At 30.8% G+C, this 20,497-nt stretch overlaps 1 protein-coding gene across 4 annotated transcripts in view; it reads right to left on the minus strand.

Annotated features, from left to right (window-relative positions):
• The window catches only part of kst (spectrin beta chain, non-erythrocytic 5 kst), a 307,475-nt gene that overhangs the window by 91,300 nt on the left and 195,678 nt on the right, over positions 1 to 20,497 (minus strand). For all 4 annotated transcript variants that reach the window (XM_075371630.1, XM_075371631.1, XM_075371632.1 and 1 more), the window contains exons 14-21: positions 19,680 to 19,880; positions 18,081 to 18,293; positions 17,057 to 17,251; positions 14,112 to 14,337; positions 12,074 to 12,174; positions 11,772 to 11,921; positions 7,149 to 7,339; positions 5,556 to 5,747 (exon numbers count right to left, since the gene is read on the minus strand). In XM_075371630.1, coding sequence (XP_075227745.1) covers positions 5,556 to 5,747; positions 7,149 to 7,339; positions 11,772 to 11,921; positions 12,074 to 12,174; positions 14,112 to 14,337; positions 17,057 to 17,251; positions 18,081 to 18,293; positions 19,680 to 19,880 — 1,469 coding nt within the window. The remainder of the gene's footprint in view (positions 1 to 5,555; positions 5,748 to 7,148; positions 7,340 to 11,771; positions 11,922 to 12,073; positions 12,175 to 14,111; positions 14,338 to 17,056; positions 17,252 to 18,080; positions 18,294 to 19,679; positions 19,881 to 20,497) is intronic.

Below are 20,497 nucleotides of genomic sequence, written 5' to 3' on the forward strand. Positions count from 1 at the left end.
AAAAGCTAATCGAAATGTGCTTCAGTATGAGCAGATATAAATTCATAGATTGTTTTTATATGATGCAATCATATTTCGAAATGGTGAGAAGACTGATGAGAAACAACTGTAACTTTTTGATATTATTTGAACAGTCAGGTAAAGATTTATGACAATTATGACGATCATGTCAGAAAAGACATATCTTTTGACGATTTCAACAACATATTTTTGAAGGCATGGGATAAACCTTATGGCTTTTTAATGATCAATAAAGACAGGGAACTCAATAAAGGTCATTATAACATCAGTTTTGACAAGTTTGTGTTAAATATCGGTGACCATTAACGCAATATATTTGTTACCAATATCGATGACTGTTAATGCAAATATTTCACTGTTTGAACAACTAATCAGAAAAATACTTTTTTCATGAAAATTTTATCGTTCATCAAATATAGAACGCATTGCCACGAAAACTGAAAAAAAGAGAATAGTTTGATGTTAAAATTGGCTGACATAGAGGATGTTAAACAACGCAAACACTCAGCATACGTCAATAATTTAAGGAATCGGAAAGAGAAAAACTATTTAAACCCATAACCAAATCGCTCAAGGGCATTAAAGAAGTGTTGAAAATAAAAACAAGATGATAACCAGCACTAATAACAATCATTTTTACAGTAGATTTATTGAAAGACTTACAATTATCAACAACCGATGATGATTATGATTGCCATAGTAATGATAAGATGGATTATGAAACTGAACACGTGGAAATGTCAAGCGACGACACTGGCAACACTCTTGAAAGTGAAAGGATTGAAGAGGAGGCTTTGGAAGAGATAAGGATATGCCATACTTCATAAAATGTGATGTTCCACTTGAACCAAGTAAAGGACCCTCATATGGTAGAGGTAATCGATCGATTGTTTGGTTTAGGTATAGGATGGCAAGTGGATGATCGGCAACAAAGAAGTAAAAATCAACCAACATCAGTTGTACATAGACGATAAGACTTTTGAATTAGCCCTGGAATTATTAGATTTAATGGTTTTCAGAAAAGTGGTATTGGATCCAAAATATCCATCAAATAAACCTATTCTGAAAATTTATAAGAAAATTTTGATGGCTACTGGTGCTGGCAATACGGCGGGGGTTCAAAATGAAATGATCTCGATAACTGAAGAACTAAGAGAAATTGGAATCATAGAATGAACTTTAATGGCTTATTGATTTTGTTTATTAATTTTTTCTTATGTAGAAAGCTAACTTAAGGGATTCCTGCCCATAAATGTTCTAACCACAATTGTTGTAATGGTTATGACAAAAGCGATGATTGTTGGCTCTGCTCTGTGGCTGCTCTTGTGCATCAAAATTTTCACTTTTACCAAACTCTAAAGACTAAAATGTGGCATTTAATAGCTTATTAATTTTATTGTCTATTACTTTCTTATAAAATGACATGCCGAGATTACATGTACATGGTGGTAGCTGCAGGAAACACGCAAGAGGTTCATGAGGAGCACCGGGCATAGGGTTTGCTTTGACCCCAGATGGTGTCTATGACATGAAAGGGCGCCAGTTGTATGATGCGGGCAATGCTGTTACAAGGGATGATGCCATCAATTTACGATACTAACTGCTACATTTGACAAATATGATAAAAAGAATGAACAAAATATTTGATGAGAGGTTCGCGTTAACTGACAGCGGTGATTACAATATGAAAAGGAAACGATTATGTTCTATGGCTGACGCAAAAAGATGATACTGATGCTTTCAATTTTTGACGAACAAAAAATATGTACATCGAATACACGACCAGTTTGAGCAAGTTGTTTGTCAATCTCGAAAGACTGAATCAAGTGACAGATGATCTAAGGGGTGAATTCAGCAAGTTTCTCAATAAAGCCCATCTACCAATAACAAAAAATTATATAGACAATGCTGTAAAAAAGAAATTAAGGAAAAACATCGAACGTTTAATCGAAAATTTTGACAACCAAGATCTCTTGCAAGCTACTCTCACAACATACATAGAGAATAAAATGAAGGACTTTATAGAAGACAACAAAACATATATACCGCAAATAATTTGAAGCATGATAAAACATACTGAAGGCTGAAATTAACATTATAAAACTGCGAACGCATATACATTGAAAATGAACTCGATGGCTTTATAAAAACTATTGCTTTTTCTGTTATGACGTGTATTAATAGAGATGGGGAAAGTGAAAAAGAAGAAGGTGAACAGAAAAACACATCACGGAATCATATCTTCACTGACCAAAACGACAGGGGCCGTTTTGACCAAGGCGGTAGATTATTTATCAGTAGAGGCTCATTTGCCAGGGTATCAACACTGCAGTCCCAGCACCAAGCTTAAAAAAAGATTGAAAACAGGGGACTCTGTTAGAAATAAATTAGATCAAGCCTGTAAACTCCACGACATCATGTACCCAACATACAAAGATGATAGCACAAGTGCTCAGGCGGACAACGAGTTGGCCAAAAGAGCTTGGAAATGTGTTACGGCTTCGGGTGCAAGTGCGGCGGAAAAGGTGGCAGCATGGGCGGAAACCGACGCGATGAAAGTCAAATCGAAATTGGGCGGACGAGTTAGGAAAAAAGCTACTCCAAAAAAGATTATAAAGAAATTGGAAGGAGATTAGATCCAAAAAAAGGTAGTCATGTGGAACTGAAATGCAGTAGTTGTTGCGCTAATAAAAAAAAGCCCTAGATTCTACTCCGTTACATCCACTGTACATTCCGTTACGAATTGTTAGAATACGCTAAACAATTAAAAATCTCATGCTTCTAAGGTGTTTTCATGTGAGACAAGTTGCCAAAAAGCCGTGGAAAATCGAACAGGTATAGTTAACTTAGGTGTTTCTAAAGGGTCTGGTGCCAGCCTCCGTGGTGCGAGTGGTAGCATCTTGGCCTTTCATCTGGAGTTCCTTTTACCCCGGGTTTGAATTCCGGTCAGGAAACATGCCTTCGCTGAACAAATTGGTACAATACTTTGTTACTGACAACAATATAGAATTCAATTATAATTGTCATCAAGCCAATGACGACATGGTTTGCGGTTTTTGTGCGAGATGATAAAGGATGAAATTTGAAAAGCTTATTGAACTTGGGTTTATTTTTTTCTAATTGTAAGAATCCATATCGATCTCGTTATCTTTCAGAGATGTCAGTTCAAAAATCACCATGACCTCTTTCTGGAATTACAACTATTACCCGACTAATGAGAATTGGGATTGCAGTACATAATGACAGGCAGGAGCATACCAAATGTTGAACAGGGTGTAAACAGGTTTACATTTGTATTCTCCACAGACGTGAATAAAAATGTTATAATAAATAAACATATCATAGCGACACCTACCGGCTGTTACGAGTTGGAAGATACAGCCGAATATATTCAAATGAAACTGAAAGAAGTAGGTGGCTTCGTGTTTTTAAAAGCCAACAAGAACACGCTACAGTCCGAACTGAAATCTACCATTTGGGTGGACACTACTGAAGAACACAGCGTAGACCCTCTGTTAGGCTTCAAACCTAAACTGATGGAGTCGGCTGTAGTGCACAGAGAACTTGGTTAATATAGCATCCATGAACATGATCCGCATCAAGTGCAACATCATATGCAGCAGTTATGCCAAAAACAGAATTGTCAATGGCAATTTGTATACTGCACAAATTTCCTCTGTTGGCGGATTCCAGCGATATGATCAAAGAGATGCCGTGGAACCAGATATACCTGTCGCTATCCAAACATTCTATCTATGATGTATATGCAGTTGCATCAGCTGGAATTCCAGCTGATGAAAGGTATCATATTCGTTGCAATTTACCACATGCCATAAAGCGAGTCATTTAGATTTTTCACTTTTATTGCGCTGCTGGTGATGTATTAGTGTGGTGTCGTAGCTGACAACATACAGGTGATGTCATGAGTTTGGTTAGTTGGTTAGTTTGATGTCACTACATCAGTAAAATAATACCGCTTCTTTCACTGTTTCGTCCGAGGTAAATCGACGACCCCTTAATGCCTCTTTGAGTGGAACAAACAAGTGGTAGTCAGAAGGGGCAAGATCAGGACTGTATGGAGGATGAGCCAGTACTTCAAAGTTGAGTTTCTGGAGCATTTCAGCAGTGTGAGCAGCAGTATGTCGACGGGCATTGTTGTGCATCAACACAACACCTTTCGACACCAGTCCTCGGCATTTGCTTCGAATTGCAGGCTTCAGCTTCGCAGTAAGTATCTCACTGTAACGCGCACTGTTTACTGTCGTGCCCCTTTCCTCATAAAGTTCCAGAACTGGGCCTTGTGAATCCCAAAAAACCGTAAGCATCACTTTTCCTGCGGATGGTTGGGTCTTGAACTTTTTTTTGCAGAGCGAATTTGGATGTTTCCATTCCATACTCTGCCATTTACTCTACGGCTCATAATGACAGATCTATGTTTCATCACCAGTGATGATTCTGTCTAAAAAGATGTCCCATTCATTACCACAGCGATCCAAATGTTTTTGGCAGATGTCCAAGCGCATTCGTTTATGCAACTGTGTGAGCTGTTTTAGGACCCACCTTGCACATACTTTATGAAACCCAAGTCTGTTGTGGATGATTTCATAGGCAGAACCGTGACTAATTTGCAGACAATGTGCCACTTCATCAATAGTTACTCGTCTGTCTAAGAAAACCATGTCACGTGCACACTCAATGTTTTCCTCATTTGTGGCAGTAAATGGTCGTCTGGCTCGTTTGTCATGCGTAACACTTGTGCGACCACTTTTGAATTTTTGAATCCATTCATAGACACTCCGTTGCAGCAACACAGTTCCCATACTGTACCAAAAGTCTTCAACAAATTTCGGCCCCTGATACACCTTCCAACCACAAAAAACGGATCACTGAATGTTGTTCTTCTTTGGTGCAAACAGAAAGCGAAGCAGCCATGGTTAACGGCAGGGCAGCGATAATGGAACTAACCTAGCAGCATCAAACCTGCACAGACATAACTACAATTTAACCACGCATGCATCATCTACGCAACACGACAGTACTACCAACATAACCAAAAATATAACTAAATTGCGGATAATAATTGATTTACCCTCGTATAATCCGATTCAGCTAAATCCACACACGACAAAGAAACTTGCAATAAAAATGCATCAATTAACCCAGGTTTGACCTGCAGCCAATGTTTACTGAAAACATTGTTAAATATACCTATACTCTATTTTTTTATATTATTTTTTAATGAAATTATGGATTTCTGAAACTGCATTACTACAGAAACATTATAATTTTCAAACTGAATTTGGCATAATTCATTTTCTTCAAAAAAAAAAATTGCAACTCAATATAATATAATATAGTATAAAATCTCTTTTTCCTTCAGTGTCAGATATAAATCTTGAATGACTAACTTTTTTTACTGTGACATACTATAGAATAATTTATGGATGAACAAAACTTGAGGTGAAAGGTGCAATAGAAAAATATCAAGCATAAATTTATGTTTACTGAACACAAAAGATTTATTTATTACTTACGAGTTAGCCAAAAGATGTACTCTGTTAACTTTCTCTTCAACAGGTGCCAACTCACGTTCTAGCTGCTGATGTCTTCTTTGTAGTGCTTGGACTGTTTTCAAATCTGGTCCTATTTCAGCAGTATCAAGTTGGGTCATCTTTTCTAACATCCAGTCTCTAGCCTCATCACAAGTACGTTGAAACAATTCGACACTAAAAAAATTTCATAATAATTAAAACTACTTTTTTATTCTTAATCAAATGATTAATCTTTCATATTACATAATACAAGAATTGTTTGTATCATTAAGTAGTTACACAAACAATAAAGTCCATTAAACTTATGTGAAATAATAATCTTTAGAATTGTAAGATCTTATAATAACAGACATCATAAGCAAAATAACTAAAATATATTTAACAACTGGTTTATAGTTTTAAGCATGTTATCAAAATATAATTTATATGAAATCACTATAAATCATTATTCTGAATGCAAATAATAATTTTTCAGGAGGGTAGACTCTACCAGCTTTTTTTAAATTCCAAAACTGGATTTCTTAAAAACAGTTCAAACAGTTTTGATAAAATTTTATTATGGTTATTTTTATACCTTAAAAGATTTTTGCAGATAGTCTAAACATTAAAAATCACAATTTCTCTCATTATAGGAAAATAAAAAGAAGCTGGCAACTATGACATTGAACTTTTACACAACTGCGTAAATAAGTATATAAATAAGCATGTATTTTTCTTTTTGTTAACGTCTTATATTACTTTAATTTTTATTAGACTTTTATTGTTACTTTAGTAAGTTTTTATTTCTGACCGATTTGTCATTATTCCCATGTTAATTAATTTCTTTATTCTATTGGTCTCCCTTTTAAATTTATTGCAGTTTCCCTTTATTGGATGCTGAACATGAAAACTTACTTTAATTTACATCTAACAACTATTCTCCAAAACTTTGTAAATGTTTTCCATATTTCACTGTAATATAGCATTTTATGGTCTTTCTTTTTGTTTTCAGGTGAGTAAGAAAAGTAGGAAAACATTTAGTTAATAATAATGAAAAATTACAAAGTTGACTAATTAATAGTTGACTAGAACTTTAACTCTTAGCAATACCAGTGCATTCCCATACTTCAGTGATGTATTACTCATTCTATTTTACTAATTATTTGCTTTCAAGTTCATTCTCCCTTTTCTTTCTTTTTCCTGTTTAGCCTCCGGTAACTACCATTTAGATAATTCTTCAGAGGATGAATGAGGATGATATGTACGAGTGTGAATGAAGTAACTTCATTCTCCCTAAATCATAACATCATTACTTATAAACAACTATCATTTCTCTGAATCTCTCTAGTCTTAAATTCATTCCCTTCCATATGACATTAATTAAAATTACAAATAAAAGAACGCAAAATACACTACTTATATCAATCCTGGAAAATACAAACCACTGTTTTCCCCATCAGGATCTTATAATCTAAATCACTCTTACCAAACTTTTTCACATTTATTTAGTGTACAGTGATTTCCAATAAAATCTCTGGGGAAACACTGATAACATATTTAACTAATACAAAAAAAATTATCAAATGAAAAATATACCTTGAAGCTCCTTCAAGACTACGTTCCTTCTGTCCTTTCAACCAATTAAGATGATCCCACAATTGATGTATATGCCTCTGACGTGCTCTAACTTTATCTAACTGAGAATGGCCCTGTCTAACAAATTCTTCTACTGCTTTATCTAATGCCTCAATACGTTTACTGCTAGCTGATAAGTCAGTCAAAAATTTCTGTAATAAAAAACAATCACATAAATCTTATTTATAAATTTATTAAAAACAAAAAAATATCTAGGAAATCTATAAACAGAGCATCCTGTAAAACAAAAATGGGGAGAAAAAATTACAAAATACTAAGTCGTGCCAAGTTTTATAATTACTTTCCATCTATAACTTAAAAATAAAAACATCTAGTCACATTTTGTGCTTTTCCTTTAAATAGATAATAGCAAGTTGCTGATGTTTAGTAATGGTTAATGATCATTACAAGCAATATGTAGCAGCATTGTGAGTTGATATGGTCATTTGCTTTCAAATGTGTAGTTGACAGTTCCAAGATCATATAATATTAATGTTACCATTTCATCAATATCATCTCTCAGCTACCATTCTGCAGTTGGATTAACAACACACCATCATCTGGCAATCAAACAATACTACAACAAGCTAGATGTTAACTGAACAAGGAATGTGTTCCAATTCAACAAAACTACACTAGTTAAATATCTTGAACTCCCAGAATACCAAACATATCAGTCAGTCAATTAATATACCACTTAAAATATATGATCTATAAAAAAATAAATATAAATAATAAACAAACAGAGAGTTAATTTATAAGTTATTACGTACTTTTTGACTGCTTTCATTCTATTGATAGGGATATATCACCCAAATAGTTGGATTTCCTATTACAGTGCTTGCATAAATGATCTTAATTTTTTTATATTAAATATTATCACCAAAAAAAATAAAACCTGGTTTATATCTGACTGAATCCTCCTAACATTTAAAAAAAAACTTTTCAACTGCATTTGAATAGTGTATTTTTACAAATCAAAATAAATTTACTGATTGTATTTAGTTCAACAGGAGTTCTTAGTGTATAATTACACAGCTCTAATTTTGTATGTTATAAATAACCATGTTTGGACCAGGTAAAAATTATGGTATGAAATATTCTTATTTCAAAAGTTTTTTTCTAATACCAAGTCAGATGTTGACGGTAAATGTAAGCAGAAAGTTTTGAATAAATTATTGTACCTGCAAGTGTATAACTTTGTACCACATGCATAATAAAAAAAATATATTTATATATTGACTGAAACTTAACCACCAAAACAAAGTAAACTTATCAAAATGAGTAAACTTGCATCAAAATTTTAATGTAATTAAAGAATAGAATACCAATTGATGATGTGGCATCTCCTGAAAATCGATTATTGGTGTTAATTTGATAAGTTTTCTTATCTGTTTACTGTGTTTTGATGGTTAAGTTAATATTGAATTTAATTAGCACTGTAGTCAATATGTTGATGAATTATTTGAATTTTCAAAAAATATTTTATATATATATATATATGTAAATATATATATTTACTTTATATATATATATAAAGATCACTTAAAACCAGTTTTATGAAATACTATCTTGGAAAATAAAAATAAAACACTTAAGGCATATTTTCATCATAAAAAGTCAATACCCAAAAAGTTAAAAATTCTATACTTACTTTATAGCATAAAGCTTAAGACATGAAATCTCTATAAAATATATGGCAGATTATAAAACAAAAGTTAAAGTGAATTACACGAAATAGTAAAACAAAATAATATAAAATGTCGAAGGATATAATAAACTGACAGTACTTATGATCAATTTAGTCTCATATATGGATGTGAGTTACTCTAATAATCTAAAAAACATAATAATAAGGCATTTATAAATAATAATTTAAGAGTTACACAGTTTCTTATTGCAAAAAGAGACAACATTTACAAACATATATATGTATATACTATTCTTAGATTATTTACCATAACTTATCACCTACTGAATGTAACAGAAAATATAGTACGAGAATGAATATGTTTTCCAACAGAAGGAATGTACAAACTGTTTGCTTTAAACTAACTGACCAAATCTTTCTTATAGTTGTGATACAAGTAAAACAACTAGCAGAAGACACCAGTCAGAATAATAATTTAACTAACAAGCTATACTCTTTGTGGTATATAAAATAATGTATAACTTATAGGGCTGTAATTTTTTTCATTTAAAATGTTTTGGCATTCTGATTTGCGACAGTATGTTTGTCTCAATAAAGAAGGTACCACTTCCCATTGTCTATAGTAGCATGGAATAGGATGCTTATTACCTTGAGAACAGCTACAGCAATTACAAAAATGACTTGTATCACATCAAGTCATTATAACTTTTTTTATTACAGCAGCTATAATAATATAACTTATAAAACACTATAATTTTAAATGTAAATATTTAATTGCAATTTTTTAATGTTATCAAAGCAATTATAATTTCTCTTTTATTATCTTTTTAAAGAAAAAAGTAATGTAGATAGTTATTGGATAGCTTAAATGTAAAATTTATGGAATACTATTTTATTTAAAAATATTATTTGTCAGCTTTTAAACATCATTTAAATTTGTTTTATTTTTAGTTCCTTGTACGAAGTAAAGGAAGTATTATAATCTCGAAAACTGTTGGTTTTCAGATTTCAACAAAAATATCCCTGAATCCATTTTGACTAGTTTCGGTGTGATGTCTGAACATATGTACATATATATATCTCGCATAACCCAAAAACGTTTAGCCATAGAATATTGAAATTTTGTATTTAGGACTGCTGCAACATCTAGTTGTGCACCTCCCCTTTTGATAGCAATCGACTGGGCCAAAAATGTATATACAGTCAGACCTCTAAATAAATTTGGATTCTGGACTTTTTCTTAAGTGCAGTAATAAGCCCTCATTGAGAGCCTTTCAGCGATATACCATAAATGGTACTTATTTTCATTGGTTCCAGAGTTATAGCCAAATAAAGTTTTAATTAATGAAATATTTGGATCTTACAAGGAGAAGGCACATCAGTTCGAATCCAACTTCATATACATATATTTTTTTTAACTTTTTTTTTAAATTTAAATATACTGATTTTATTAATACTTATTAACCTCTGATTGTATAAAACTTTAGCAATAAATAGTAATTCAACAATAATAATAAAAAAATATGAAAAAAAATCAGAAGTTATTAGTGAAACAAAATTTTAAGTACTTTCCATTTTAATTCAAACATTTTTACAGAGGTTAATAATTATTAGTAAATCAATATATTTAAATTTTAAAAAAAGTTAAAAAATATATGTATATGAAGTCAGATTCGAACCGATGTGTCCATGGTTACAGATCTGACACGTTCTTACTTACACCACATAACTACTTAACCGACGTAAAACAAAATTAATATATAAACTAATATAAAATGCTTATTATACAGATACCACAAAAAATGTGATGCAGTGTGGTATCCAAGATAATGCAATTGTGTAACTGTCCACTTTATTAAAGAATTAGAGGTTGTGTATCTCACTTTCAAATGAAATAAGTTTAAATCAAGTGCTGCAAAAAATATGTATATGTAATTTAATAGGCATAAAAAAGGAAGTCATGTGGTGTCCACATCAGATTTTTTACATAAATATCTATAGAATTGTTTTTTTATTTGTTGAAATGCAGTAACCTCCTGCACAAAGTTTATAATTTATTCATAATTCTTCATTTCATGGTCTTATTTATTGAATGCCAAAGCAGTTCCTTTCACTTTCAAGGAGTCATACAAACTCTTCATTCTAAGCATATAGTGTAGTACAAATACACACTGTACATTTAAAATAAAATATAAGTTTATTTGTTCACAAACTGTATTGCTAAATGAAAACGATCAATGTAAGAAATCTGTAATTTCAATATAATCATTCCAAGATATTAAGAGTAAAGTGATGAATTCTTATTAAGTGATGTGGAAGAGCAATTATAATCTACTGTTTAACACAAAGCAATTCAGCATTACTGCTTTATTGCTTATGATGGCTTAAGGGCTAGGAAGAGTAGCAAAGGAAATGTTTAATCCAAATATAATAGGAAGAAGACCTTGAGAAAGACTGAGAAGACATGGTTAGATTATATGAAGGAAGACCTCAAAAAGAAAAGAGGTGGGCAAAATTATCATGCAGGAACAGTGAAGAAGTAGTTAAGTCAAATGTCCATTTCTACAGCGTAACCCAATAACAGCCTGCTAAATGGAAAGCGAAATGGCTGACTTAATCCAAAATTTTATTAAAACTTATTTTGGCTAGATTATTAATTTATTTCATACTCTAGTAAATAAAGGCTTACAACCAATTACAGCTATCTACCCAGCTTTATTTTATACTGAGATATGAATTTTGTAGCACATGAGAAATGCCAATTCTGACTGGAATTCAAACTCAGAATCTCCTGGATGAAAAGAAGAGACATTACAACTTCACCACTGTGAAGATCAGCAGTAAAGAACACAATCATCTCTTTTTGTAAGAATGATTAATAACTCTAATTTTGATATAGAAAAAATATTTTAAATATTAAAAGTTGAACTCACCTCATATTTCCTTTTTGCAGTTTCAACAGTATCAACTTTGTCTTCAGTTCTTAACATTTTTTCTTTATCTTTTATCCACTTTTCAAAATCGTCACATTCACGATAAAATCCAAATAATCGAATTGAGTCTTCCAGAAGAGCATGGCGACGCTACAACACAAATAAGAATTAATTACCCGTATAACATTTGTATGAAGCACAATTACACTTGATTGTGAAATGAATTCAGAGATGCTGAATCCAACTGATATTTTCACTATCGTTAATTGTAAACTAAGCAGTAATTAAGTATATGTTATTACCTGAGCTAAATCTTGTAGCTTGTTATATGTGACATTGATATTTTTCTGTCTCTTTTCAACATTCTGTGTATCATCATTAGGCCTCTTATTAGATGATTTATCTGGAAAATGGAATTAAAGGTGGGATTAAAAACCTACAAAGAGATTATAATATATTTATATATATATATATATATTCACTAGCATTTCTAATTTTTTATAAAACCAATTACATAATTCTTGAAAATTTAAGATAACTAAGAAATAAGATATTCGAGACAATAATTAAGAACAAGAGAGAGAGAGAGAGACTAGATAAAAACAAATTCAGTTTCTGTAAGATTGATCATGGATACAAACAAAGTAGACAATTTCAATAAACATATTAATCCTGGAAGGCAACCTGAAGAATAAAGCTACCTACAAAGAAGTCATTTGCAGATATTGAAAAGGTATTCAATAATGTAGAAAATAATTAAAACAATCTAAATATCAAAAAAATTTTTTTTTAATTCAGAGAAAGAATTACTCTTTATAACTTACATAAAAATTATATAACTATAATAGGAGTACAAGATCATGAGACAAACTCGTATACAGAAAGCAGTAAATACAAATTCAAACCTTACATGTCTATCTTCCTTTTTTTTTTAAGTTAGAAAAAGTAAATAAACATTATAAAAATTTTGAAAGCAAATCAACCAGTTTTACATGAGGAAGTAAAATTACTAAAATCGGTGTGTAATCTTTTGACTGAGACTAAAAATGAACAAAAACAAATACTGAATGGGGGTCACCAATAGAAAAAGATAAGCTTGAAAATTAGAAGCATAACAGAAGAAATAGACTATGTCAGAAAGATGAAGATAAGTTAAATACTAAGGTAAAAAGACATAATGAAATCCTGAAGAATTTTCATATTTATGAAATAAAATTAGTCTGGTTGAAAAAGAAAAGGAAAAAAGGCAATATGCCCGAGGAAGAAGAATTTTCAAGCAGATCAGTACTCTGATACCAATAAGTAGCAATTAAGGGTTACAATTTTTTTATATTTAGAAGGCATATAGCATTTTAAAACAGTGAAACAGAAAATAAGAATGCATACATATAAGAAATTTTATAAAACAGAAGAAAGTTGAATATGAGAAGAGTTCAAGATAAATCAGAAAACTTACATAAAATGATGCAAAGCCTAGGGCGGATTCTTACTTAAAAAAGAATTGCAGTTTAAAAAAAAACTACCATATACCAACCACAACTAACACTGAAATACGTACTCAATTACTAACCTGTAGCACATAAGCAACTAAATTAAAAGAAATGCACCCACCATGTGGGTGTGTGTTCGTCACTGCCAGTCATATTTGGACAAAAGATAACATCTGTAATTTGTTACCTAATTTTCATTTTAATTTCAAAATTTTCATAAACTGAAAATTCAATTATTTAATAATGTAATAGAAGAATAAAGGTAGAAAGTTGGAAAGTAAAAGGGAAAACAAAGATTATATTATAAAAAGCAAGTTCTTTGGGATAAAGAATGTGACAATTATACTGAGATTAAAAAATTAGCAAAGAAGAGAAAATAATGGAGAAATACACCAAATCTATAAACTAATTAAAAAAAGGAGATCTGTACATTTTAAAACAAATTATAAAACACTTCATCATTTATACAATCAATTCAACATTAAAGAGAGGTTATCTGATATGAATGTCTTTTATTGAACAAAATATGATTCAAATACGGAAAATTTTTATCAAAAAACTACCTAGAATATTTTAACAGGACAATCCTTACTTAATCAAATTGATACGTGATTCAATATAAATACACCTCCCAAGAAGTAGCATTCTGGAAATCAAAGAATAAAAAAAAAAAATTCCAGTTGCTAAAGCCACATTTAATAAAATGGTACATGTAAATCATTTATATATTAGCAGTTAACTATTGCAGGTGTTGATTCAGTTTAAAATCTACATACCAATTTTGAGCAATATAAACTGAATACATTACTTTATAATTTAAAGAAAATAAAAAAATTATTCCTACACTTACTTGTATTTTTAGGTGATATAATTTTCTTAACAGGAACAACTTGTTTAACCATTTTAGTTTTTCTAACACGTTGCATAACACGAACACGTTCAGGACGTCTAACAGGGACAGGCATTATCTTGGGCTCTATTTCACGAACATAATTTGCAGGAACGAAACCATCCTGTCCATTTGCTTTGCGTACACTCCACCAATCTGGGTTAGTTTTATTAAGAAGAAACATAACCTGTAGAAAAAAAATGAATAAAACAAATTATTCTCCTTAAGAAAATTAGGAATGAATAAATAATAGATAGATGAAGGGAAGAAAATACAAAAAACTGACAAAAAAGTTTGTAATACTTTCTTGGCGTTATTTATTCTTAAATAGTGGTAAAATAATTATGTATGAAAAGAGTTATCTAAGATTCTTTTTTGGGGTGGGGGTAATTTAACAAGTTTTATTGTAAAATTATCATTATATGTTTAAATAAACCAAAAAACTTTCAAAATTCAAAAAATCAGTATTTTGTTTCTGTTCCCCATCTCCAAAATTACCTTCCACAAAACTTTTTTTATTTTTCTAAATTTACTAAGTTAAATGGAAGAAACTAAAAAGAAAATTCCACAAAAAATGTACAACTAACAAAAAGTTACCAATGATTTCTTTTTTAGGGTTGGGATGAAACATGATGAAATATTATTATTAAAAGCTATATTATTATTACTTTTAATAATAATAAAAAGTTTTGAAAAATTCAAAAAAATTACATTTTAAAACTGTAATCAGCCCTTTAACCCACAATATTGCCCCCAAAATATTTTTTCTTGGGTTTCTTGCACTACTACTACTACTACGCCTAAGAAGACATTAAAAAATATTTAATAAATAAAAAATAGTTTTTTCAGCATTTAGGGAAGGAGAATTTTGGTGAAAATATTTGTTTAATGATTTTGATAAGCATGCACGCATATACTGAGCCTAATATAAAGTGGGTTTATGTTAGTAAAATTTTGAGAAAATTGACCCACTAAAAAACCCCCCACCTCCTGGAGATACTGACTCCCAAAATTTTACAAACAAATTTCCCCACATACTTGAGTCTTTGCACAAAATTTCATCAATAAATTGGTTAATCCAGTCAAACATTATTAAGATTCAAACATGTATAAACATACCTATGTATCACAATTACCCCACCCCTTTTTTGGTTTTTTGGGGGTTCCTGGGTTATAAATCATCGAAAAATTACAAACCCACACCCCATTTTTTGAATGATTACCATACTTCCTTCTTTCCAGCATACTCTAGAGCTATGGTGTCAGGAAAGTAAATAAAAAAAAAGAAATCTACCAATTCAATAATACATAAACAAAGAGTTAAATAAATTAAAACCAACATGTTTATGAACTAATGAAACAACATTAATTCACCTTTTATATACAAAAATTCTTAAGTTAAAAAAATAACCTGATATGAATTTTAATATGAAGTAATTTTTTTTTTAAAACTATCGAAATTCTTCGACAGATTAGTGAAGTGTATGAGGATAACGCTATGTTCAATTGGAATGATAAGAAATTGGATTTGGGCATTTAAAGAGGGTCATAAAAATGTGCACGATGTGGTACAGTGTATACAACCTTCTGTTATTACTGATGACCTGGCGCAGAGAACTAATGGAAAAGTTCATGAAAATAGACAATTTCATAATTTCATCACTATATAATGAATTTCCATTAATTTCACAAAGTATTTTCTACGAAATTGTGTCAGTATGCTTTAATTATCAGAAGTTGAGCTCACTTTTATGGGTACTAAAAATGCTGACTGAATTGCAAACACACAAACATTTAGTTATTGCTACAAGTACTGCTGCTTATTGATTTTTGCCTTAGGGTGAAACAATAGATGCCGAGACATATTGTGAGGTCTTGACTAAACTGTGTTACGCAGTCCAAAACAGAAGGTGAATCCATATTCAGTATGGGAATTGTGGTATTTCATGGTAATGCTTGATCACCCCCAAGATCTCATCACATAATTTGGCTGGGAACAAATTGATCCACTCATTGCATAGTCCTGACCTGGCGCCCATTGACTACCACATTTAAAGCATTTCCTGCATTTAAAGCAGCATCTTTGCAGTCAGCGCCATGACAACAACGTTAAAACAGACGTTCAGCAATGGTTATCCTCTCAAGCAGCAAATTTCAATGAAGCTAGAATGCAAAAGCTGATCACAATATACAATGGGCGCCTTAATGTAAACAGAAATTATATAGAATTGTAGAATAAGATCCAGGCTTTCAGGAGAATATAAATTTTTCAAAAACAATTTGGTTATTTACATCAAAACAGTACTTGCTTAAAAAAAAGTCTTGTATTTATAATTAATATTATTATTAATCAACCATTTAAGATATTAGTCAATGACTTCAGAGCATGGTTTTTAAAATAATCATAACAATGGTAAGTATTGCATAACATTATATATATTTAATCTACTATGTATTTTTACCTACCCCTGTATATTTTATTCTGTAAATTTTATTTATCCAATAATGAAAAATGCCAACACACAATGTGGGATTCTGTGAAATTATTTCTGTAAATAAATTGTCTTCAATTCTATTCTGTACTGTGGTGAATTAATAATAATAGAAATTATAAATAAGATATTACTATATTCTTATGTTACAAAAACAATTGCCAAACAATTTCTGACTATTTCTGTAATTTAGTCACTGCAAAAGATAAGCACAGATTATCACTAACATTTATTACCTTTACAGAATGAAAATTAAAAACAAGCCGCCCAATTCAGAAAATTTGTATTATGGAAGGTGCATAAAACAAACTTCATTTAGAGCAACAGATGAATTCACTGACTTTGTGAAACTCAATGAACCCTTATTACTGGTTTTTTTATAACAGTAAACTGTAGTTGAATATTATGCAGTACCTCTCCTTTAGCCATAAGCATTCCTTGACCGCTGAACGGATAGAGACTTTTGACTTGTGCAACAGGTCTTTCTTCCATAACAGTTCTATGTTCAATACGCTCAACAGGTTCTTCTTCCCAAACTTCCTGTGGTACAAGGCGTGTCTCCTTCACCCATTCTTCAAGTTCTTGTGTGACTTCAGGTTCACCCGATAACTTAAAAAACAAAATAATCTTTGAAACTTCAAATTGTAATTAATCTTTGACACTATAATGTACGAAAAATGTTTTGAAATAATAAAAAATATAATCTATGAAACCTTATCCAATATTAACAGTTTCTACATTCTACTATTAGTTTTTTGATCAGTTATATAATAAATTCATAAGTCCATATTATAATATAATATAACAAATCCATACTTTGTATAGATCTCAAAACTGTAAACCAGAATATAACAATTATTTTAAGGAATTACAGAGTATTAGTTTAATCAGTGTAATAAGACTCAAACACTATTTACACATATGCACGCATGTACACACATATAGAAAAACAATTTAAATTGTATAGTAATTCATTAAAATAAATTTATATCCTGAATTGTAGTTTTGAGATTCATACATTGGTACGTGAAATTCAAGAATGTGAACATAGGGTTTCATATATCACAGCAGTAACAAGAATATAACTTGTTATAATGATTATAACCTTTATTTGTTTGATTTTATTTTATAGATTAATTAATTAATTTTATAAATTATACTTGACTTAAATCATAGATAGAACTACTGAAAAGTACAATCATGATAGAACTACTCTTTGCTATTTTGAAAGTGATTTATTTTTAAATTATCAACATTTCATTTTTTCAAAAGTAATCTATGTATTTTGATAATTGTACTTTTCACAATGAAAAATGAATTAAAGCACTTCTACTGAAATTGTTATTAAATTACGCAGTAAAATAATTTTAACTATTATTTATATTCATTATATTTAAATGATTCAATAGTTATAATGAAGAGAAACAAATAAACAAACCTCTAGAGTTGATATTCCAGATTCAATGAGTTTAGCTGCTTGAGAATTAAGGCTCTGTATGTCACCTCTGTAAGCATTCAATTCACCCTGAAGATCACGATGCCTTGCTAACAAAGCTTGTGCACTGGGCTCATCCTCACCATAATCGACACTAGCTACAAGCGCTAACCTCTCATTCAACCAAGACTCTGCTTCATTGGCATCTGCATAAAACTTTTAAAAAAATTAAAAAAAATAATTTTTCATTCACAGATAATACTAAAGTAACTGTTCATTGGGAAAAACTGCACATATAAAACAAACCACTTAAGAAAGTGCAGAAAGCTTAAAATTACAGTGAAACACTAATTCTGCTGTTTGTCTGCACAACATACAAACAAAGTTAAAAAAGCAATTGGTACAATTCTAATGTGCAGAGTAGCATTAAGATATACTACACTACAACAGTATTAAAATGAGAGCAACCCTCCTAAATGTACATTTATGTAACATAATCAGTTTATTGTATTACATTAGGAATTAACTAACAGCCACCTTCTGGTTTTGTATATCACTAATTAAGATCAGGTACAACATAAAGGCCACAAAAACATTAACAGCCAATCACCCTGTTATTCAAACATACAAGCATTCACAGATGCATGAATGTAAATGGACAAAATAACAAGTACCAGGAGACACAGCTTCAAATTTTACAATTTCCACTGTATAACAATGATACCATGATGCATGAAATGATAAGCAATCGTACAACTATTCATGTTAGAATTTATCAGTCACATGCTGTCCACTAAAACCTGATAAAAACATTGCATCACCTCCCAACTAGTGAGTGCAAGCACTCTAATTCCTGACAGCGTCAAAACTGATGTGCTGCATTAATTTGGTATATCACAGGCCCTCCTGTTACTCATATGTCACCTTGAGCTGTAAAAAAAAAAAATTAGGGGCTGATCCAGTTGAAAATTAGAATTCAGTACGTCCCCTTCAAAGGACACATACATAAATCATTCTTCCCCAGATTCAGAAGAGTTTTACCAAGAACAATGACTTTTTATAAGGTGCAGACCCAGTCTGGGGCTGTCTCACCATGCACTTCAGCTGGCTTACTGTGCATGACAAAAGCTTCTCTGCTATCAAAACCAATCAATCACAGAGACTAGTCTAGGGCCACCTGCTACGTAATATGAAACTCAAATTTGGTCTGATAAGACAGACACTACATTCATCAAATCAGATTTAAACTTTGAGAAAATCTGGTTGAATGGGTTTGCCCTATGTTTGAAACCATAGCCTTCCAGGCTGCCCAAACAATATAGGTCAATATTTGTATGATTTTAAATATACAAATCATACAAATCATACAATCAACCAACACAGTTAACATTTTGACATTATTTCTATGTCACTAGAAACTAACAGCTACCTACAACACCAGAAACTGGCGACTTTTTGTACACAATTCATCAGTCAGTCATACTAACAAGATGTGTTTTGTCAAAACTCAGTCCCAGTATGGAACAGGACTTCAAGTAGACCAGAGCCAATTGGGACCTAGCATGAGTCATGTCCTAGTTACTAATAGAAAAATAAACACACCTGAAAAGCTTCAGCAGCATCTTCAAATTGCTTTTTTCGTGTATTGGCTAAATCATTTAATATATTCCAATGTTCTTGTAAGCTACGTATTCTAGCATTGATCTCTTCATGCCTAGGATGTTTTTCTGAGACCAAGGCACGACCAGCTTCACATACCTGTTCAGATTTTGGTCTTCGTACCTTCATTTCATCCATTAATACCTGAAAATGAAACAAATCAAAATATATCATTAATAAATTACAAACTTTTTTTAGACTATTTAACATAAATTTAAAAATCTGCAGTTCGCATCACTTGACTTAATTTGTTGTCTTACTTTATTAAATTGGTCTCAAAAGTAACACAAATATTTTTCTGTTGTTGAACATTTACTTTTATTAATACAAGTTTTTAACAGATAACATCAGGAAGAGAATTGTCAGTGAGTGTTCATTCATTACTTTTTGTGTTTACTTGTGCTCCAGTCTTGCACAGGAATGTGACCAATTTCTAACTAATAGGATAATTAAAATATAAAAACCATGTTAATAAATATAATTACAAATTAAAATATTCTTGATTATAGATGCCCAAAAGTGTTTAAATTTATAAGTTTGAATTTATTTTATTAATACATTTCAAAATGAACTTAAGTATATTTTCAACAAAACATTTACTTATTTTACTCAGAAACTGTAAACATATACTTATATTAAATTATAATTATATTATATTATTCTATATTAAATTATTTTTAACAATAGTAATAGGATAAGCCTTAATATAGAAATGAGATTAATATAAAGACAAAACACACATATAGATCAGTCAAGTTAAA

Source organism: Lycorma delicatula, chromosome 7 (assembly GCF_047948215.1).
Source record: "Lycorma delicatula isolate Av1 chromosome 7, ASM4794821v1, whole genome shotgun sequence".
In the NCBI taxonomy this organism is placed as follows: domain Eukaryota; kingdom Metazoa; phylum Arthropoda; class Insecta; order Hemiptera; family Fulgoridae; genus Lycorma; species Lycorma delicatula.